Below are 23,573 nucleotides of genomic sequence, written 5' to 3'. Positions count from 1 at the left end.
CAGAAGAAATGAATCTGCCTCGTATCCATGAGGACAAAGGTTCAATCCCTGATCTCAGTAGATTAGGGATCTGGCGTTGCCATAAGTTGAGGTGTAGGCCACAGCCGTAGCTCAGATCTGGCATTGCTGTGGCTGTGGTGTAGGCCAGCGGCTACAGCTCCAATTCAGCCCCTAGCCTGGGAACCTCCATATGCCATGAATGCAGCCCGAAAAAGAAAAAAAAAAAAAAAAAAGATTTACAGTATCTAACTGTAAATTATCCATGAGCAGGAACTTAATTTGTGGTAACAAATGTAAACTATTATTGTGATGGCAATGCCATGGTTACCTAACCCAGATGAACTGTTGGTCCTCAGAACAAAATAAATATACATAGCTGAAGGTGACTCTACAAAGAGCAAGAAATAGCTGAGAACTTGCATCATGCAGTAAATATGAGAAGGGTCCTAGTTTCTTAAGTAGACAGTCTGTGGGCTACTTCAGGCTGTAGATAACAATTTAGTCTCTGATTTTTTTTATAATAAATGTGTTTAAGTTTGAAGGCTAAAATGTATGAAACTGTTTATTTCATCCTCAAAAACTGGTCTCAGAAGACCACAGTCTCTTCATACCAGAATCTGATAGATTTAATTCACTAAGTTACTAAATCCATAATACTCTTTCATGTGTGTGCTTTTGAAGATCATAACAGTGAACTTTGTAATATCCTTTCCTGTACTTACCCACACAGCAATTTAACTTTAAATTGAATTATATTACCAAGATATTGTATGTGGTGCATCACTGATGAGCCCATTTGTTCTTTATGTAGGGTACTCTCCATCAAGAACTATTACCCTAATACAAGGGTCATCATACAGATACTTCAATCCCATAACAAGGTACTGTAACATTCTAGCCCCTCTCCTCTTCTTTTAGTCTGTTGAGCTAATTGAATGTAAGTAACATTTGAACAGATTACTTTCTTTTTCTTTTTTTTTTTTTATCTCTTTAGGGCCACACCCATGGCATATGGAGGTTCCCAGGCTAGGGGTCTAACTGGAGCTTCCACGCCACAGGCACAGCAATACCAGATCTGAGCCATTTCTGCGACTTACACCACAGCTCACAGCAATGCTGGATCCTTGACTCACTGAGTGAGGCCAGGGATTGAACCTGCAACCTCATGGTTCCTAGTTGGATTTGTTCCCACTGTGCCACGATGGGAACTCCCTGAACTGATTACTTGCTAATGGGGCCACACACAAAAAATTTTTGCCAGTTTTAAATGAAGATTGCAGTCTCACTGAGATTATTAATCATATTAAATGTAAATTTAGAGAGGGTTATGTTTATATACTTTAAAAGCTACTGCCTGGAGGTCTCGAGTCCAATCATCTTGAATTTAGAGGCTAAGACACTGAGACACTTTGGGACACTTACAGGTCTTAACATATCCTGAAATACTGGGAACCACTAAAAATAACGTAGGCAGATTAGACAATGACAAAGTTTGAGAGATAGCCAAGGGCTAGGGCAGAGTTGAACAATAAAGTTCATCTACTACATGGGTCCACTCCTTCAAGACTGAGAGAAGTGGCTTTTTTATCTCGTGCATAGAAACTGACACAAAGAGTCTTAGAGAATGAAGAAACAGAGGAATATGTTCCAAACAAGATAAAAGAACAAGATAAAACCTCATAAAAGACCTAAATGAAAAAGAGATAAACAGTTTTTCTGATAGAGTTCAAAATAATGATCATAAGATGCTCCCTGAGCTGGGCAGAAGACTGGATGGACAAAGTGAGAATTTCAACAAAGAGAAAATGTTTAGAAGTATCAAAGAGAATCATAGTGCTGAGGAATACAATAATTGAACTGAAAAAATACAGTAGAGAGGTTCGAAGCTAACTAGATGAAGCAGAAGAAAGGATCAGCAAACTCAAAGACAGGATAATAGACCTCACATAATCAGGGCAACAAAAAAGAGCAGGAATGACAAATAGTGAAGATAGCTTAAGGGACTTATGGGACAACATCAGGTAGATCAACATTCACATTAGAGGAGCTCTAGAAGAAGAAGGGGGAGAAAGGACAGAAAACTTACTTGAAAAAATAATGGCTATTAAATTTCTTAAACAGACATCCATATTCCATGAACCCCAGAAAGTTCCAAGTAAAAGGAACCCAAAGAGACCCATATCAAGACACATTCTAATTAAAGTGTCAAAAGTTGAAGACAAGGAGAGAATTTAAAAAGCAGCAGGAATTCCGCAGTAGCCTAGTGGTTAAGGATCTGGCATTCTTACTGCTGTGGCTCAGGTCACTGCTGTGGTCCAGCTTCAATCCCTAGTCCAGGAACTAGCACATGCTGTGTGCATGGCTGAAAAAAGAAAAGAAAAAAAAAAAAAAAAAAAAAAACAGGAGAAAAATAACTTGTTGCATATAAGGGAACTCCCATAAAATTATCAGCAGATTTTTCTAATGGAAACTTTGCAGGCTAGAAAGCAGTGGCACAGTATATTCAAAGCACTAAAAGAAAGAAAGAAAAAAAAATCTGCCAACCAAGAATACTCCAAGATTCTGTAAAGTTGTCATTCAGAATCAAAGGAGCTATAAAGAGATTTCCAGACAAGCAAAAGTCAAAGGAGTTCATCACCATTAAACTAACCTTACAAGAAATGTTAACAGAACTTCTTTAAGTTGAAATGAATGAGCTAATTAGTAATGGTAAACATATGAAAGTATAAGACTCACTGGTAATGGTAAATATATGGTAAAATTGTGAATATTCATAATTGTAAAGGTGACAGATTAGTCAGTTATAACGCTAAGAGGAAGATTGAAAGACAAAAGTAATTAAAAATAATTTGTTAAATGATACACAAAATATAAATAATGTAAATCATAATATCAAAAATAGTATGTGGGTTGTGAGAGTAAAAATATAGAGCTTCAGATGTGATCAAATAAGTTATTATCAACTTAAAAGAGATTTATAATTATAAGTTGTTTTATTCAAGCCTCATGGTAACCACAAAGCAAAAACTTATAGTAAATATGCAAAAGAGAAAGAGAAAGGAATCTAAGCATAACACTACAAAAAAAATCATCAAATTATAATGAAGAGGGCAAGAGGAGAAGAACGAAACTGTAATTATAAAACATCCAGAATTGATAAATGATAGTAACTACAATTATAAATCATTGCTTTAAATGAACTAAATTACCTGATCAGGAGATGTGGAGTGACTGAATAGACAAAAAACAAAAACAAAAACAAAACCCATATATATACTGCCTGTAAGAGACTTAGGTGTGACACACACAGACTAAAAGTGATGGTATGGAAAAATATATTCTCTGCCAATGGAAAACAAAAGAAAGCTGGGGAAGCTGTACTTATATCAGACAAAAGAGACTTTAAAACGAAAACTGTAATAAGAGAAAAAGAAGGGCATTACATAACAATAAAAGGGTCAGTCTGACAAGAGGGTATAACATTTGTAAATATTTATGACACCAACATAGAAGACCTAAATTTATAAAACAAATATCAACAAATATAAAGGGAGAAATAGACAGCAATACAATAATAGTTGGGGACTTTACTACCCCACTCTCATAAATGGATCAGGATAAAAAAATCAATAAGGAAATATTAGCCTTAGACAACATGTTATACCTCATGACTTAGTTGCAGAAAATTCTATTCAAAAGCACCAGAATACACATTCTTCTCAAAAAGAATAAGAAAGAATGAAATCTTGCCATTTGCAGCAATGTGCCTGGACATCAAGGGCATTATGCTAAGTGAAATGAGTCAGAGAAAGACAAATACCATAATATCTCATTCACATGTGGAATTAGGCAAACAAAAAATCACTTGAGCTCATAGATGCAGAGAACAGATTGGTGGTTGCCAGAGGCTAGGGTGGGTAAAATGGGGAAAGGGTGACAAAAAGTAGAAGCGTCTAGTTTTAAAAATTCATAATGGTTAGCGTTAACGATACCTCATTTTATATTTAAATTCTAAGAGTAGAATTTCAGAGTTCCCATCACAAGAAAAAATAACTTGCAGTTACAGTGGTGATGGAAGTTAACTGGAATTACTGGGGTGATCACTTCACAATATATACAAATATTGAGTGTTATATACCTGAAACTAATATAAAGTTATATGTTCTCTCAAAAAACACCCAAAACATGGAACAAACGAACAAAAAGTTTACAAATTTGGGGAATTTTCTTGAGGCGTATTTCGTCCTAATGTTTGACTTTTTTTCATTTATTGAAGTATAGTTTCTTTACAATATTGTATTAGTTTCAGGTATACAATGTAGTGGTTTTGTATTTTTATAGATTACTCTCCATTTAAAGTTATTACAAAACAATGGTAGTATTTCGCTGTGCTGGACAAAATATTCTTGTTGGCTTGTCAACTTTTATGTAGTAATTTGTACCTCTGAATCCCCTTCCTCTGCTTGCCCCGTCCTCCTTACCTTTCCCCGCTGGAAACCGGTACTTTGTTCTCCGTATCCTCAAGTCTGTTTCTGCTACCTTCTACCATGAGACAGGTTTTTCTGCCAAAGATCCCCAGCTGGAACTGGAACAGTGGAGACAACATCATCTGTTTCGCTGAATTAAAGCTTGGATTTATCGCCCAAGGCTGTCTAGTGCCAGGCTTGTGTACCTTTCTAACATCTCTATTTGTTGAGCAAAACAAGAAGGTAACCTTGTAAATTGATGTTGAATCTTGGCTCTATCCCCATGTCCTCACATACTAAGATCAGAAGAGAAAGTAAAAATTTAGGAAAGCAAGAAAGCCCTGACAAATGAGATTTGACTTCTACCTGAGCTGGCAAAGGATTGAGAGATGGAGGTTGAGGTCCCAGGTACCACACTGACCTTGAAGAAATTATCTTATTCTTGCCTAAGAATACTTAGCTGCAAAATGAAAATCACAACTCTGCTTCCTCCCTATAGTCCACAGCATTGTGAATGTAAATGTTCATGACTGTAGAAGCACTTGGAGCTACTGACAGTAGAAATATAAATAAAGGTTGAGTTCTTAGTGGAGAAGCCATATACTTAAATATAAGTTAAATACAAAGTAATTAACATCAGAATAAGTATACTTATCAAAGATAAAAAATTAAACAAATAATAATTAAAATCTAGTTATTCAGATTATTTGAGGACATTCTGCAGGGTAAGAATAATAGTTGCCACATGTTGAATGTCACCATGGGTCATGCATTTTAAATATATTGTGTTTCCCTTCAGTATTTCAAAGTAATATCCCAGTAACAGAAGCTAACTAATTGACTGCATAGTAAGTGAGTAACTGCAGAAGTAGAATTGTCTGAACCACAGCCTTACCACTATGTCCTGTGCTTCTGGCTGTTAATTACTCCTGATATCCTACATCAGGCCTTTTGATACCTTTGTTTGAGACAAAATAAGTAGCTAAATGGACTCCTGGGATGGAATATCATAGCACACAGTATGGCCTTCCAAATGCCATCCCCATGAAATGCTCCAGGAAAGGTGTTCTAACCCTCAGCTGGACCTCTGAAGTCCTTCTGTCCAAAGCCTCTCCAGAAAGTGACTTTTCTCTCCATTAAATTATGTGTCCACATCTGCCTCTTCTTATACTCAGTGTTCCTCTTGGCCTCTCTTTGCACTTGATTTCCTTTGTGCAATAAATGCCCCAAACTTGTACATCTTTTCTGGCTCCTTCCCCGGTGCTATTAAGAAAAAGCAAAAGAGGCAAAAGATTCAAGAGACTCTGGCCAGAAGAATACTAACTGGAAACCACAGAGTTCTCCAGTAATTCCTTACATGAATGTGAGGAGATGTCATATAGAAATAAAGAGAATCGACCGTCAGGCAGTAGGACAGAGCCTTGCTGATACCACTGTAAACATGCTTTAACCTTACCTTAGTGGTCACTGCATATGGCCCAGTAAGTGGCTGGTGAGGAAATTGTCTTTGCCTGCGTATTGTAAGCTGAAAAAGCACAAGATACCTGCAGGATCTGTCGTGATGATTGTGATTGTCATCTCCATGGCTGGAGAAAGTAAGTGGAGTGAGAACGACTTATGAAGACTTATCTCCTTCAAGGAAACATAGAAGGTAGAGCTGGAAAACCAGCCCTATTATGGTCTTGTTTTCTGTTTGTTTACCTAAAGTCCAAACCTGCTCAATACAATGGTCACCTGTAAATATCTGTAGGATGGCTTTTGGAAGATAGGAACTGAGAGAGATTTGTGGTAATAATAATTTTTTTTTGTGGGGGAGGGAGAAGTGAAGTCTGAAACCCACTTTCAGAAATTCTAACCTTGGCAGAGTCAGGGCAAGAATTTTTAATGTTGTCCTCTGTTCTGGTGCTTTAGATTCTGTGATTAATTAAACTCACTAAAATTAATTTGGTTAATTAAACCTATTAATTTAGGTTGAATGTCCAAGACTCCGGTGTCTTACATCCTGCTTTGCTTGCATCAGGCACCTAGTTTCTGCATCTATAAAACAAGACTTACTAATCTACTCATACCCTGCTTTTTCCAAGTACTGAGTTAATATTTGTAAAACTTTTGAGTACCCAGATTATAAAGCCTCAGATCAATGCCATGTATCTTGACTATATTGATCAGTTTTGGTGAGAAACTGTAGTCTAAACAGCATTTATTTCTCTATATGGTGAGAAACTGTAAGCTGAACAGCATTTTCCAGTGGTTCTAGGCACAGAGCATTTCCTTAAGCTTAAATTTAGATGAGATCTAATCCAGCTGGTTTACTCCAGCTCCCCGATTCTACTGCCCAAATCCAAAATCCATCTTGTCTTCCAGATTGCCTATCTGATTTTTTAAAAACTAACTCAGGAAATCTTCATCTCCATAGTTATTTTTCACCCGCTTGAATAAACTGAAACATTTGGATTAGAAGCACTAAGCCGGTTTCTTTAGTGATGAGGACCTAACTGTTAGCTTGAACTGCCTGTGAGGTGAGCCTTCCTCAATAGGGGACTTGAAGAAAGTGGGAAAAAGCAGGAGATTCATCTGCATCTTGGGGTGGGAGTGCATTGTGCTGGAAATAGTTGGTCCTTTTTTGCAGGGCAGAATTTTTTGTTTGTGTGTTCATTTTCCTTTTGTTCTTCCTAAACCCCATGATGGCCATCTGAGAGATGTTTCTGAACTGGCATTTAGGGTCCCCAGCCACAGTTTTTGGAAGTTCCTGAGAATTCCAGATGTGCACTGGAGATTCAGAGCTCTATGGGGCCTGTCCTGCTATGTCAGAGTGTCATGGTGATTCTTGTGGCTGCGACTGGAGGAGAATGAGGAGGGGGCAAATAGAGCAATGCAAAATCCCCAGTGGGAGCTTTCACAGATGGCAGAGATGTGTTACCCAGCAGCTCCAGCCCCCATTAGGTGACATTCAGCTTTTTTTGAGAGCAGTCCTTCTGTCACACCCCCATTTCTCTGGAAGCCTGCTGCTGCTGTCTGTGATCTTTACAGTCTCATGTCCATTGATCACGATGGGTTTTTGAGTTTATTTGAACCAAGATGGCTTCTTTTTTTTTTTTTTTTCCCACTGTACAGCAAGGGGGTCAGGTTATCCTTACATGTATACATTTCAGTTACAGTTTTCCCCCACCCTTTCTTCTGTTGCAACATGAGTATCTAGACAAAGTTCTCAATGCTACTCAGCAGGATCTCCTTGTAAATCTATTCTAAGTTGTGTCTGATAAGCCCAAGCTCCCGATCCCTCCCACTCCCTCCCCCTCCCATCAGGCAACCACAAGACTCTTCTCCAAGTCCATGATTTTCTTTTCTGAGGAGATGTTCATTTGTGCTGGATATTAGATTCCAGTTATAAGTGATATCATATGGTATTTGTCTTTGTCTTTCTGGCTCATTTCACTCAGGATGAGATTCTCTAGTTCCATCCATGTTGCTGCAAATGGCATGATGTCATCCTTTTTTATGGCTGAGTAGTATTCCATTGTGTATATATACCACCTCTTCCGAATCCAATCATCTGTCGATGGACATTTGGGTTGTTTCCATGTCCTGGCTATTGTGAATAGTGCTGCAATGAACATGCGAGTGCATGTGTCTCTTTTAAGTAGAGCTTTGTCCGGATAGATGCCCAAGAGTGGGATTGCAGGGTCATATGGAAGTTCTATGTATAGATTTCTAAGGTATCTCCAAACTGTTCTCCATAGTGGCTGTACCAGTTTACATTCCCACCAGTAGTGCAGGAGGGTTCCCTTTTCTCCACAGCCCCTCCAGCACTTGTTATTTGTGGATTTATTAACGATGGCCATTCTGACTGGTGTGAGGTGGTATCTCATGGGAGTTTTGATTTGCGTTTCTCTAATAACCAGCGATGTTGAGCATTTTTTCATGTGTTTGTTGGCCATCTGTATATCTTCTTTGGAGAAATGTCTATTCAGGTCTTTGCCCATTTTTCAAATGGGTGATTGGTTTTTTTGCTGTTGGGTTGTATAAGTTGCTTATATATTCTAGAGATTAAGCCCTTGTCAGTTGCATCATTTGAAACTATTTTCTCCCATTCTGTAAGTTGTCTTTTTGTTTTCTTTTTGGTTTCCTTTGCTGTGCAAAAGCTTTTCAGTTTGATGAGGTCCCATGGGTTTATTTTTGCTCTAGTTTCTATTGCTTTGGGAGACTGACCTGAGAAAATATTCATGATGTTGATGTCAGAGGGTGTTTTGCCTATGTTTTCTTCTAGGAGTTTGATGGTGTCCTGTCGTATATTTAAGTCTTTCAGCCATTTGGAGTTTATTTTTGTGCATGGTGTGAGGGTGTGTTCTAGTTTCATTGCTTTGCATGCAGCTGTCCAGGTTTCCCAGCAATGCTTGCTGAATAGACTTTCTTTTTCCCATTTGATGTTCTTGCCTCCCTTGTCAAAGATTAATTGACCATAGGTGTCAGGGTTTATTTCCGGATTCTCTATTCTGTTCCATTGGTCTGTCTGTCTGTTTTGGTACCAATACCACACTGTTTTGATCAAGATGGCTTCTGATACCGAGCAGAAGTCATGAATACTTTCATCTTTGTGGTTAGTCAGAAAACAAATATGTTTTTTGAAAAAATCTTGAATGGCCCTATTGAGGAGAGACCACTTGGATTCCAGATTCTCCTTCCCATCATATTGTTCCTGACCCCAAAACCAGTCTACCCTGCTGAAATTATTGGGAGCAGATGTAATTTCTAGCAGGTGTGGTTGCCCCCTAGAAAGGGACTGAGTGGAGATACCCTCACTTCCTTCTCTCTCTGGTGGAAATAGTCGACATGTATGTTAGAGTTTTAGTTCCCTCTTTGACATTTCTCCCGTTAATCATGAGGACAAATCTTTCTGGGACCTGCATGCAGTGGGTACTGGTTTGGTGCTTAGCGGAATAGGAGATCCTATATTCCAAGTCACTGAGTTTCACGCGGCATGACTCTGTATTCCAGATCTGTCCTAAGGTGCCCTGGCAAAAACATTTCTTTAGTGGCCTGAAGAACAAAATCCTGACGCAGCGTCTCTCAGATGACTTTGCTGGAATGAGCTTTCCTGACGTTTCCCGGTAGGTCGAGAGAAGCACTCATCTTCGTTCCCCAAGGTCTTTCATCAGTGTTTGTGGAAGTTTCACTGAAGATCAGGCTCCATGACAAATACCAAAGATATAAGAATGGACAAGCTCAGGGAATTACCGTTGTGGCTCAATAGGTAAAGAACCTGACTAATATCCATGAGGATACAGGTTTGATCCCTGGGCCCACTCAGTGGGTTAAGGATCCAGTGGGTGTTGCTGTGAGCTTCAGTGTAGGTTGCAGATGTGACTGGGATCTGGTATTGCTGTGGCTGTGGTGCACAGCCTAGGAACTTCCATACGCAGTGGGTATGGTCCTAAAAAGAAAAAAAAAGGGAAAACCTGGGAGTTTACATTCCGTGCAGGATAATTTCATCTCCATCCCAGTTGGCAGGCCAGCTGTGACAGGTTGCATTCACTTACCAGTGACCATTCTGTGTTTGAGAGGCTCTCCCTCTGCTGACCAGGGTTGGAGGGTGTCGCCCCAGGCAAGGACCACAAAGGGTCAGTCGTGTTGTTTTCAGATGAGTCCTATGCTGCTCTGTCTCTGCTCACAATGACTTGTCTTTCTTCCCAGGATCTGCTTCGTGAAGATGCATCTCATGCTGATAGCCATCGAACACAAATCTGTGTGTCACGGTTACTGGTACGAATGAGGCATTGAATCTCTTCTGTTTGTGTGGGGAGAATCTTTAGATTAAGATGTTTCTGGAGTTCCCGTCACGGCACAGTGAAAACGAATCTGACTAGGAACCACAAGGATGCGGGTTCGATCCCTGGCCTCACTCTGTGGGTTAACAAACTGGCGTTGCATGAGCTGTCGTGTAGGTCGCAGACGTGGCTTGGATCTGGCATTGCTGTGGCTGCGGCGTAGGCTGGCAACTGTAGCTCCAATTAGACCCCTAGCCAGGGAACCTCCATATGCCTCGGGTGCGGCCCCCCCCCCAAAAAAAGATATTTCTGATCATACAGCCGTAACAGAGCATTTGGCCCGTTGTTGAGAGTGGCCTGTGGGGCCCCTAGGCTGCCATGGTGCATTTAACACTGTCTCTGGTAACTGGGGTTTGAATCTAATAATTAGAGTTTGAATAGTTACCCTGGGGGGTGGGCAGGAGCTTTTGAGTCTGTTCCTATGGTCTTGCTTCAAATCTCCCTCATGAACAGGAGAGATGAAAGGGTTTCCTTCTTAGATCTGTTCCTCTTAATATATCACCAGATCTTGTAATTCTTGGCCATGAAATAATGCCATGAACTAGAATTATTGGTGATAAAAAATATTCCCACACACTTTAGCCCAAGAAAGTAATCTGCATAATATGGAAAAATGGGAATTTAATTGTCCTGTTGGACAAAGCATGCTGTTGATGGGGTAAAGGAAAGAGATAACACAATCAGACCATCAGCAGTTCCTGCAAACCTATACTGAATAATGGAAGAAGTTATGTAATAAAATCCAGGATCAGCCTCATGAGATAGTGATAAAAGATGCTGAAAAATAAGAAAAAATGGGGCTTAAGTGGGATGGGGAACAAGAAAAGACTGTTATGTTGGCTTATGTGTGTTTTTTAATGAAAAACTCCCTTGAATTAAATAGGGATCCATAGACTAGAGTCTGATCCTGATTATGATTTGCTAGTCCAGTGGCCTTGGAGAAATACTCATTATGCGGAAAATGAGGAAGTCATGTTAATTAACCCCTAAGACTCCTTCCAGCTCTAAAGCAGACATTCATTACCAGGAAGCCTAGAATCATGAGGAAACAGTTAAAATTCAGTAATTTTGAATGATATCGAATGGACTACAAAGTATATGAAAGGTTAGAAAGATGAAACAGCCTGTCAAATGGTGGGAATGTAGAAGGTATCTGGGCAAAAGGAATCAGTGGGTTATGGTTCAAAGCAAGTCTTTAAGGAAAGATCAGGACAGATGGCTGGCTCCATTTTATTGAACGGTTCTGCCATGCTCAGGAAGATCTCAAAATCTAAACCTACGAGCAAGTGCCCTTTCTGCTGGAAACAGGTCAGAGAGAAGAGAATGGTGTCTTAGCCTCGCAAGCCAGGCTATTTGGGTTTCAGACTAGCCCAGAACGTGAGGAAGTTTTAGCATCATGGGCCTCCAGAGACTTGGGTTAGGCATCAGAATTACTTGCGAAGTCTTAAAAGACATAGAATTAAAACCCCACTTCTGACTTTATAAACATCAACATTTCCAAGGGTGGGGGCCTGTGAATTTTTTAAGTCCCCAGGAAAGTCATTTTATTCAGTGGCATTCGGAAACTTTTGGATCAAATACTGTTCATGTCTTTCTGCATTTAATGTCCTAGATTTCTGTGATCTTTACTAGAATGACAGGTAGGACATGGTAGACCAGAAGGATGAACAAGCAAGTCATTCCCACATATATTCAAAAGGTCCTGGTGTTGTTTACTTCCAGGCACACATCCACCACTAGTGAAAGAGACATCTGTTCCAGCAGAGAATGAAAGTTGATTTCTCACCTGAGAGTCAGATGCATCAAAGGGATTAAATCCCTATTTAGCGAAGGTACTGATAACAGCAGTCTTACCTGATTGCTAGTTCATAACCAACATGGCAACAGGCACTTACTTACATTAACTGCTGAAGCCTCACAATAGCGCTGCAGGAAGAGTACTATTATTAGCCTTGTTTTACAGAAGAGGAGCCAGGAAAAGTGAAATAATTTTTGCAAGTTTGCATCACTCCCCAGCGGCAAAATGAGAATCTGAGCTCAGCCTGGCTTTGGGGCCCCTCTGATCACCAGGCTTTGACGAATCTACCACAGTCACTCTACAACAAAGGGAAATAGGTCATCTCAATGCAGTATTAGGCACGAATATTGAAAAACTGAGAGAAAACCCATCTTTTCTCCTCTTTTATTTTCTCTTTCTCTCTCTCTCTCTCTCTTTTTTTTTTTTTTTTTTTTTAACAGCTGCACCCAAGGCAGATGGAAGTTCTCGAGTTAGAGGTGAAATCAGAGCTACAGTTGCCAGCCTCCACCACAGCCACAGCAACGCAGGATCTAAGACACATCTGTGACCTATGTCTGAGCTCATGGAAACACTGGATCCTTAATTCACTGAGTGAGGCCAGGGAACAAACCCACATTCTCACAGAGACAAGTCTGGTCCTTAACCCTATGGGCCACAGTGGGAATTCCATATTTTCTCTCTCTTCTAATTAACACATTAGACTAGACTGAGACAGACTTGCAGAGCCCTCAGTAATACACGGAAACTGTCTCGGAATAATGTGTCACCTGCTAAGAGGTAAAGCTGGACCTGACCCTGATCAGAGATTGTTCTGAGCTTGTCCCAGTGGCCAACATTCCCTAACAGAGCACCTGGCCATGATTCATGAGTGGTGTGTTGGGGGGGTGGATCAAGCAGTAATGGCAGTTTGGAAACATGCTCACAAGAAGTTCACCTTGCCTTTCAAATGTATCCAGAGAAATTATCATGACAGTATCTTCACAACCAAGGATTTAGCATGAATTCAGAGGACCCTGCCTTTCATAAAGGAGATAAGACAGTATAAGCTAAGCATATGCTTGCTAGCTAATTAGCAGAAGCCAGTGATTTGGGGGTGGGGAAGGCACAAATCCATGTCCTTTCCTTTTCAGAATTGAAAGCAGTCATTCCAGTGATGTGTTAATATCAGTCAGTGCTCAGAAAGTGCCAGACACCGTCTCCGGTGATAATCCACTTGAGCAATAGCTCTTCAGCATCTCTCTGCTCTTGGCCTTGGGCTGAAGCACCTTTGCTGCACAAGCTCTTTTATTTTGGAAGGCTCTAAGGCTTGCAGGGTACTTGGGAGTATCCTAAAAACAGATTAAGTTTTGCCAGAATAAAGACTTGGCCTCTTTCCAACGTGAATATGAAAGGAGTATGTTTTAAAGGAGGAAAGGAGTACTTTGATCACACACAACTGAAGTGAGGGGCGGTATAGGGCTATAAGGCCTCAGCACACTGGAGGTCTGAATTAAAGAAAATATAAAAAAGAGATCCTGACAAGCAAAGGGAGGGAATGTGAGGAGTTTAGGTCATCATAATAGACAACCATATGGAGGAGCATCTTGGGTGAAGTTTGTAAGACAGCATTTTCAAACACACAAACTGCAGTAAAATAGAAAATCAAAGTATTCAAGTAGGGTAGAAATAGACACGACTCACCTGATTCCTGCTGTCAAAAATCTTGCAATCCAGGTAGACAAAAGTGAAGTCAAAAGAAATATACAAGTTCAAAAAGTGTACAGATGAGAAGTTCCCATTGTGGCTCAGCAGGTTAAGAACCCAACATTGTGTCCATTAAGATACAGGTTCAATCTTTGGCCTCTCTCAGTGGTTAAGGATCCTGTGTTGCTGCAAGCTGTGGCATAGGTTGCAGGTGTGGTTCAGATCTGGTGTTGCTGTGGCTGTGGCATAGGCCTTCAGCTGCAGCTCCCATTCAACCCCTAGCCTGAGAACTTCCATGTGCCACAGATGTGGCCCATAAAAGAAAAAAAAAAAAAGTTCGCAGGTGAATAAAAGGATTCCAGCTAGCTCATTAGACATAATTTAATTCTAAAGGACAAAGAGCCTAAGATATACACTCTTTGTATAATCATAAGACTAACAGCTGTGTGACTTTGGCCTGTGTGACCGCGGTTAGCTTAAACTAGCAAGGCCACTGCATCTGAGTTGGTTTGACTTTTTCCATTTCAGGACAGTCTAGGGGAAGCAATGTACACAGCTCAGAGACTGGGTTACGACTTGGCTCTCCTCAGCATAGTCAGCAGTGATTAAGGAGTGAAATACACTCAGGTTCACATTTTTCACTGTACATTTTCATTGGCTGTAAGAGGGGATTGAATCGTATTAACTGCAACTTAGAGACTCCAGACAAGATGAAACACCGCTCTTGCCCCCAGCATTGGTAGGGATAATTAGTGTATTTTTATTTTCTGTTTCCAGTGGTCTGATACTGAATCCATCTGCACAAGTTAAGCTCCTTAAGAACACATTAGGGTTCTTTATTGCTGAATCTGCAAAGGATGTCAAAAGGTAAATTTTTTTTTTATGACTTGATGGGGAGAAAGTCCCAAAGCGAATGCAACTTAATGGCAGGCGGACTGAGTCAGCCTCATGCTTCCTTAGTGTGAAAGCCTCACATCAGTCATTCTTGATTTGTTTCCTTGTCCAGAGCCTTCTTTTACTGTGCCATCTGTCACAGTGACGTGTATACCCCTGAGCTGATTGAGAAATGCAACTGCAGAAGCAAGAATCACCGACACATGGCAGGTAACTGCACTCTCCGGCTGTCCTTGACCCTGCATCTGTGGGTGTGGCCAAGGAAGGGAGGGGGCCCATCTCTTAAAAGAAAGTGTCCATTTGGAATTGTCCAAGAAGTGGCATATATTTCCCCACCAGGCACCCAAGGCCTGAGAATCAGTCTTTTAGAGCTGGGAGAAACCTTACATGTTCTCTCATCAACCCCTTCCCAGGCCAGGCAACTAAGTTCCCAGAGAGATTCAGTAACATTGTCCAAGGTCACACAGCCAGTTGGAGGCCCCTGCCAGCTCAACCGCAGGCACACTGACTTTCAGCCTCTTGTTTTTCTCTATGTCGCACTGGTCTTCTCACCCTCAGTCTGAAAGTTCAGGCTGCAGCTGACTAGTTGGCCATATCATGACCTTTTCTATTTTTTTTTTTAATTTTTACTGGGATATCTTTGATGTACAACATTGTATACATTAAAGTGTACAACATATTGATTTGATACTATTTATATTGTCATGAGATTGCCATTGTAGCATTAACTAAAGCCTCCATCACCTATGTAATTGTCATTTCTTCTAGTTTTAAGGACAAAACCATTCCTTGATACACCAAGTCCCTAATGGATTGTAGGGAGTTTAAAACTTACTCATTCTGACATAGTTGATGAGGAAATGTAACTTTCTCTTTTCTAATTGAACTTGCTCGCTCACCACAACTGTTTTCAGTTAATAGCAGGAAAAGAAAAATTAATCTCGAGCATTCATGATACCCGAGTCCCTTCTGATTTAAAACTTTGTCTCTTCCTGATATATTAAGATAGTTTGGGGAAAATCCCAGTGTTTCAGCATTTCAACTTAATTCAAAATTTGAATTTCCCTCTTGGAACTACCCGTATCTCTCGAGTTCTTTTCTTCTCTTCCCTCAGTAGTGTTCTATTTAAATGGAGTAAACTTGCTTAACATTATAGCCAGACATCCTTTCAGGAGTTCTCCTTACTGGCACCTGAGGTCTGTAAGTGTCAGCCTCTGTGACCTCTCCATGGGCAACCAGTGACTCTGTTCCTCCTGGATTTGGGTCACGTTCTGTCATTTGTTACTGAAACCCATCATCCCTGCCACAGCCTTTGGCCTCAAGGTCTCCAAAGCCCCTGTACTTCTGGTCTTCTTATTCCATGTTGTTTTGGTCTCTCTGACATGGGGAGCTTTTTAGTGCCCCCCCCCCATGTATAAAGCTATGTGTGTCAGGATGTGGGGGTGTGTATTGGGTAGGAGGGATTTAGTTTATTCTCAGGGGTCCAGGCTTTGTCCTTTTTTATAATAGCTTTATCAAGAGGTAATTCAAATACCATAAAGTAAAGACCACATCCCTTTAAAAGGTCCAACAATTCCGTGGGTTTTAGTATGTAAGCAGATTTGTGCAGCTATCATGACAGTCAACTTCAGGGCATTTTCCGTACCCTTAAAAAGAAATTCCACATCAAGCAGCTCTTTTCCTCACACCCCTGGCAACCACTAGCCCACCTCCTACCTCTACAGATTTGCCCCTTCCAGGCACATCATAAAGAGGTACTGATATACCACGTAGCCTTTCACACAGCCATGTTGTAGCATGTATCAGTATGTTACTTGTTTTCACAGCTGAATAAGAACCCATTGTGTGGACACACATCCCTTTGCTTATTCATTTATCTCTTGATGGACATTTCGATTGTTCCCAACTTTTGGAGACTCTGGGTAATGTTGCTGTGAATTTTGGGGTGCAGTTATCTGAGTTCCTGCTTCCATTTTTTTTGTGTATATACCTAGAAGTAGAATTGCTAAATCAAATGTTAATGCTATGTCTCATTTTTGGAAGAACCAGCATACTATTTTCCACAGCAGCTGTATCATTTTACATTCCTGCCAGCAGTACACAAGGACAAGGATTCCAGTTTCTCCATATCCTAACCACCATTGGCTGCTTTTCTTAAAAAAAAAAAAAAAAGAAAAGAAAAAAAAAAGAAAAAAGCCATTCTAATGGGTATAAAGTGGTATCTTATTGTGATTTTACCTTAATTTCCCTAATGATTAAAGATGTTGCTCATCTTTTAACAAGCATCTTATTGACCATTTGTATGTCTTCTTTGCTCTTCAGATCCTCTGGCCATGATTAAATTGGGCTGTTGTCCTTCTATTATTAAGTTGCATTAAGTCTTTAAATATTCTCGATACATGCCCCTTAAGAGATAGATGATTTGCAAATATTTCGTCCCATTCTGTGGTTTGGCTTTTCATTTTCTTCATGTAATTTGAAGCACAAAATTTTTATTGTAGCAACTCTGGACCCCAGGGGTTGTTATGGTTCTTGCTGCTTGTTTGATTAGTGGGTTAGTGACTTGCTTAGACTATTTCATTGAATTTTCCCCTGCAGTGTGAGGCCTTTGATGTTGCACATCAGAGTGTGCAGCCTTGGGCAGGTGCATAGTCACACTTGTACCTGTGACATTTTTTTTAACTGGGCTCTTTTTATTTGTCTCCTGTCCCAACCTCTGTTAAGCTCTCTGTCTCTGTTGGTATCACACCCAGCTCTTAGGCTACACTAATCAGCTGGGGCTAACTTTGTTATTTTTGTTAATACCATAGGGCATGTATTGCTCTACAGAATTATCCATTTAAATTTGAGCCTCTCTGCAGGAGTAGTTTCTGAGGCCAGCCTGAGAGTGGTTGTGACCTTGAAAGAACACTGATTAGCAGTTTCTTTTCCTGGTTCACCATAGTAAATTCTGGCCCATGGTTTACCTTGTTGTTCTCATGGAGCCACCAGTGTCCACTTAATTATTTGCCATCAAAATCACCATTGTTTCCAAGAGCACCCTTGGGTTTGAGCTTCTCCTCTGCTGCAAGTAAACTAGTTCCCTTGGGAAGAACATGGGAGCCCTCTATTCTTGTGGTCTGCCTCTCCCTCTGGGCAGAATCCCTGAGCCACTGCCCTCAAGCTAGGGGATAGAAACAGTGGTCCACTTCTCTCTAATAGACGCACCTGCTTGTTGAGTGGTGGCAGTGGTAGTAGCTTTGGGCTTGGTTTGCCTCCCCCACTGTGAAACCGATGTCAGCTGGGACAAGGATAATCAGTGCCCCCTGGTTTTCACCCTGTGATGTGGGAGCAGGGCCTCTGCCCCAGGATGACATCTTTGTGGGGAAGGGAGCCTCTGGCCTCTTGGCTCACCTGAAACTTAGCTTCTGCCCCCCGGGGCAGGGAAATGAGAAAAGCTGGTGCCCTGCCCCTCCCCTCCTTTCTGGGAACTGGAGGGAGAGGTGCTCTGTATTCCTTGGCATACTTACCGGGAATGGAACTTCTGTCTCACTTAGTCAGGGTTGGACCAAGTGCCTGGGGCTCTTATAGTTCTTTCTAAGATGTGGTATAATTTTTTGAATAAATTGTCTTCATTTGCTTCATGCCTGTAGGACAATTTCTAGAGACTTTTAAATAGGCTTGTGTCTCTGTGTGTGTGTGTGTTTTAATTTTCACTACTTACTGTTGTTTCACAGAGGAGCACGTCGATGGAACTTCTCATGCTTCCATTCCTCATGCCAGACTAAGGCTCTGTCTTAACCCTATCTATTTTCTCTGACTCTGAATTTTTCCTTGAAAATTAGGCAATTTGGGGCATAGAAAGAAACTATTCCTATGCAGTTTCCTGAAATCTCTACTGCCTATATGGTTTGTAGCTGAATGCTTGAGCCTGGGGAATATTGTTAATTACCCAGGCTTTTAAGACCCTAATTTGGATTCAAAAGTTAAACACTGACTCTTTTTGCATTTCATAACAATGAATCTTTCTTGAGACAATATTGAGGCTGACTAAATGGAGAAATATCCCATTAAAGAAGATGTGAACAGGAAACTTTACCCAGAATTCTCTGGTAATCTATATGGGAAAAGAATCTAAAAGAGAATGAATGTGTATATATGTATCACTGAATCACTTTGTTATAGAGAAGAAATTATTACAACAATGGAAATCAACTAGACTTCAGTAAAACTTTAAAAAATGAAAAAATAAAGATGTGAATAAGAAAGAGAAAAATAATACATTGTGTCATCTCATTACCCATATTTTTATACTTTATGAAAATTTAGTATAGTTTCATGAAGTAGACATGTCCCTGTAAATACAGTGTAAAAATAAAACTTTTGCAAGTGAACTATATTCACTCATATGCATGCACTGCTGACTCACCACTTTATTTAGGTGTTTTTGGTTTGTGTTTAGGGCCGCACCTATGGCATATGGGAGTTTGAAGGCCAGGAGTGGAATCAGAGGAATCAGAGCTGCAGATTCCTGCCTATGCCACAACCACAACAAAGAAAGATCTGAGTCAAGTCTATGACCTACACCACAGCTCATGGCAATGGTGGTTCCTTAACCCACTGGGCAGGGTCAGGGGTTGAACCTGCATCCTCATGAACACTAGTTGGGTTCCTAACTCACTGAGCCAAATGGGAACTCCCAGCTGGATTTTAAGTGTGGTTCTGTTATAAACATTTTAAAGCTTGAAGTTAGTCGCTCTAGTATAGGGATGCAAAGACTTTTCTATAAAAAGGAAAGGCTCTGCTCTCATATTATCTGTAGATTTGCCACATTTTAATCAGTTCTATGACATTCTCATTAAAGCGTGTAGGGAGTAAGACTTTCAATTTACAATATAATGGTTTGGTCTTCCCCAGAAACTTTTATTGTTCTCATAAGAATTATTTTTCTTCTTGCTCCATTCTGCTGCATCTAATTAATCTGGTACCAAGCTTCTTAAATGGCAGGAAGCAAATGAGCCATCAGTTCTTACTTCATTCTGCCAGACGATGGCAGCAGAGCACCATGAAACACTCATGGGCCTGGTGGCCAGGGAGTGAGTGGACTTCTGAGTGAATTTGAATCTGGAGAGTTAGTTCTAGCCAAACATGTGCCAAAGAGGACCTCATTGTGGAAGGGGACTACTTTTGGATTTAAAAGTCATGATAATATCTTGGAAATTCTCCCAGAGAATCTACTTTCCAAAAGGACTTCAAAACTTACCAATAGATGACAAAAATTGAAAGTTTACTGACTTTGAGTTAGTACAGATTTCAAGTTGAATATTTTATGTTTCAGAGCCAAATGAATTGTATCTGCAGGCCACTCCTTTTAAAGAATTACTGTTTCATTGAGCTAATTAAGCTTGCTGGGTCCCACCAATGTCTTGGTCCTCCTGTACTCAGGGAGAATTCAGAAGACTTGAATTCTGACCACAGCTGCACCGCTGACTGGCTGTGGTTTAGGAAAGACATATTACTTTTTGGGGTCTCAGTGTCACTGTTTCCAAACCCTTCAGTCCTCATCATCTCTGTGGCCTTTTTCCAGTCTGATAGTTTGTGATTTATAATTCCCATCCTTTGCTTACTTCCATTTCTTCTGAACTATAACCATACCAGAGGTTCTCCACTGAAGTTCATAATCTAACATTTTAGAGAGGCAGCATGGTGATTAAAACCAATGAATTCTGCATCGATCATTTACTTCTTGGCTATGTGACTTCAGGCAAATTATTTAAGCTCTCGGTGTGCTTCAGATTTCTGTAAAATGTTGGTAGCAATATTCCATATCTCAGAGGGTCACATGAGAACATTAGCACAAAAAAAGAGTGTACAAATTGAGTATATTAATATAAAAAGCATTGAGACCAGTTCCTGGCAAATAGTAAAAGTACTATACGTAAGGTAATTTTCATTATACCCACGGGAAGATAAACTCAAAAACAATCTCATTATTTCTCATCAGTGGAATAAGGATGAACTAAGAATTGGCAGAGAAGTCCCAGTAGATGATCCTTATTTGAATCCTTTCTCTGATGTTTTTTTGGATTCAGAGGTGAAAACCAGTAGAACCAGCCCTCAGAGAAAGAGGAATCATTGTCAGAGGAATCACTGCTTTTCTACTAAGTCTAATTAGATAAGTTATTGGGCAGAAACCCCACCAGCCCTGACTCCATAGTTCACTGCCTGTCATTTCAGCATTGAATTCTCTTCCGCCTCAGATTTAAGAGCAGTGGTCCTCAACCAGGTCACGTCTGATTCGCTGTACTTGCCAGGGTGGTAGAGAGGGTGGGCAATATGAAAAAGGCCTCAGGAATGTTGTGTCCACATTCCTCTAATTCCCACTCCCAAGAAGCCCTCTTTAAAATGCTAATTGTCGATATGGAATCATATCTATGCGAGATGGGGATTTGGAAGAAGAAATTGGAAGGACGGTGTGAAAGGAGTCAGGGACAGGAAGAAGTGCTAAGGAATGGTTGGAATAGGTAGTCCACACTTGAATTTCCCCTCCTTCACACCTTTCTTCAGGTTTAGCCTTGGGCCACTTTTTTCATAAACATCCAAGACTAATTGGCCACCTTAAGAAGGGGGTCACCCCAGCCAGCATTCCCCAGGGATGAACATTACAAACCCAGAAGGTTGAGATCCAGTGCCCATCACAAATCTCCTGGCTGGGTTAGAAGTCAGAACTCTCCTCAGCACCAAAGGCTGCAGGTAGTAGGGAGAGCAGAGCCATTCGTAAATGGCCCTTCTCTAAAGCAGGGTCAGGGACCACATGTCCACAATCCAGTGAAAAGGAAAACAACCTGGTAATAGTTGACAAAGGCCGTACTCCAGTATCTTGTGTTCCTGTACTCATGACAGCTGTTCTTGAAGTCAGTCCTGCAGTTGGCTGTTGGGGCTCCATTTCTCCAGCCGTCAGTGTCCACCTGCTCCTCAGTGTGGCCCTCTTTATCTCACTCCCTCATCACAGTAGCATCCTGGCTGGTTTCCCTGGATCTAGCCTCCCTTCCTGTCAATCCATACCATCTTTCCTGGCTATAATACTTTTCTTGAAGTGCTGATCATGAACAGATAAATAAATAAATAAATAAATAAATAAATAAATGGATGGATGAATATTATCCCTACTTTTGCAAGAGGAAGGCATTAGCTTGATCTCTTGTCCTATTCCTGCTTCAGCTCCTAAGCACAGTGTTTCTTATCTGGAATACCTGGCATCACTTTTTAGGTGTGTCACAATGATGGGTAAATACTAAATCCTGTAAATAAGTGTGGCCATTTAGCTTTTTAGTAAATTGGAACAGATTCAGAATGAGCCAGATAATGCATAAATTACTTTCATTCATTTGGACTGTGATAAGATTTTTTGAGGGAGCTAGACAGGGGTCAAATTACTGCTCTCCACACAGAAATCATATATGAGGCATGTGTTAATAATAGTCCTATCATGTATGCCGGGAAAGGAAAATGTTTGCCTGTAGCCGTCAAGGGGATCACCTTTTTAAAAATTTTTTTTTTTATTAAAGTATAGTTGATTTACAATGTTGTGCCAATTTCTGCTATACAGCACGTGACTCAGTTATATGTAGATTCTTATTTTAACATTCCTTTCCATTATGGTCTATCCCGGGAGACTGGATTAGTTCCCTATGCTACACAGTAGGACCTTGTTGTTTTATCCATTCTAAATGTAATAATTTACCTATATTAACCCAAAACTCCCTGTCCTTCCCACTCCCTCCCTCCTCCCCCTTGGCAATCACAAGTCTGTTCTCCATGTCTGTGAGTCTTTTTCTGTTTTGTAGATAGGTTCATTTGTGCCATATTTTAGATAAGGAAATCACTTCTTGGAGAAGAAAGATACTCAAAAGGGAGTTCCCGTCGTGGCGCAGTGGTTAACGAATCCGACTAGGAACCATGAGGTTGCGGGTTCGGTCCCTGCCCTTGCTCAGTGGGTTAAGGATCCGGCGTTGCCGTGAGCTGTGGTGTAGGTTGCAGATGCGGCTTGGATCCCGCATTGCTGTGGCTCTGGCGTAGGCTGGTGGCTACAGCTCCGATTCGACCCCTAGCCTGGGAACCTCCATATGCCGCGGGAGCGGCCCAAGAAATAGCAACAACAACAACAAAAGACAAAAGACAAAAAAAAAAAAAAAAAAAAGATACTCAAAATATTGTCCATGCATAGGACTTCCACTTTTTTTTTTTCCAGTCACCCGCAGGTCTTAGATGCCATGTCTTTTTTGATGCCTAATGCTTTATTCAGAAACCCTCTTTAGAACATCCATAGAGAAGAACTCATAGTAAGTCAGGGAAAGCCGTTAACAGTCTGGTTAGGGCGTTAGGCAAAAATCCATTTCATTTTTCCCTTGCCTAAAATATGAATAAACTACTTGCACACTGTCAGCCATAGATAGATAAAAATATAAATAAATCAAATGACCAGACACTCTTAAAGTGAAGTCAGAGGAACTTCAGTTGCTTATCAACTGCCTTGAGAGACAGGGGCTTTGCTTCCTATTTTTATTTTATTCTTTGCTTTTCCCTCCAAGTGTGTGAAGCAGCCTGGAGACCAGAGGAAGGGCAGTAATAGATTGTTGTACGTTCTTAACGGCCCTGACTGCAACCTGGTAGAGAAGATGCTTGTAGACTTTTTTTTTTTTTGAAATTCATTAGGGCTGTAGAATTTAGAGTCGGAACGACCAAAGAGTTCATGTGGACTGGTTCTTTTACCTTCAGGCAGCTGACAACACACACCAGAGATTTGACCATTCCTCACACAGACTGCTCCCTCTAGCCCCACGGGCATGCACATATGGCCAGAGTTATGAAAGCTTCCAAAATTAGGCAAATCACTCCTGAGTTTTCAGGAGAGATCTTATTAAGAAG

The 23,573-nt window shown here is 40.7% G+C and overlaps 1 protein-coding gene across 4 annotated transcripts in view; it reads left to right on the top strand.

Annotated features, from left to right (window-relative positions):
* Positions 1 to 23,573, top strand: part of KCNU1 (potassium calcium-activated channel subfamily U member 1) — a 610,139-nt gene that overhangs the window by 522,668 nt on the left and 63,898 nt on the right. For all 4 annotated transcript variants that reach the window (XR_014829893.1, XM_085000044.1, XM_085000046.1 and 1 more), the window contains 6 exons: positions 812 to 881; positions 4,557 to 4,709; positions 9,462 to 9,574; positions 10,158 to 10,226; positions 14,550 to 14,639; positions 14,779 to 14,876. Coding sequence is in view for 3 of the 4 variants with exons in the window: in XM_085000044.1 (XP_084856170.1) it covers positions 812 to 881; positions 4,557 to 4,709; positions 9,462 to 9,574; positions 10,158 to 10,226; positions 14,550 to 14,639; positions 14,779 to 14,876 (593 nt within the window). In the remaining variant the exon portion in view is untranslated. The remainder of the gene's footprint in view (positions 1 to 811; positions 882 to 4,556; positions 4,710 to 9,461; positions 9,575 to 10,157; positions 10,227 to 14,549; positions 14,640 to 14,778; positions 14,877 to 23,573) is intronic.

The sequence above is a fragment of the Sus scrofa genome, chromosome 15 (assembly GCF_054392235.1).
Source record: "Sus scrofa isolate SSC_HxYL_T2T_F1_AM1 chromosome 15, Sscrofa_HxYL_maternal_Yorkshire_Landrace_v2.0, whole genome shotgun sequence".
NCBI lineage: Eukaryota > Metazoa > Chordata > Mammalia > Artiodactyla > Suidae > Sus > Sus scrofa.
This window is presented reverse-complemented; position numbering and strand designations above follow the sequence as displayed.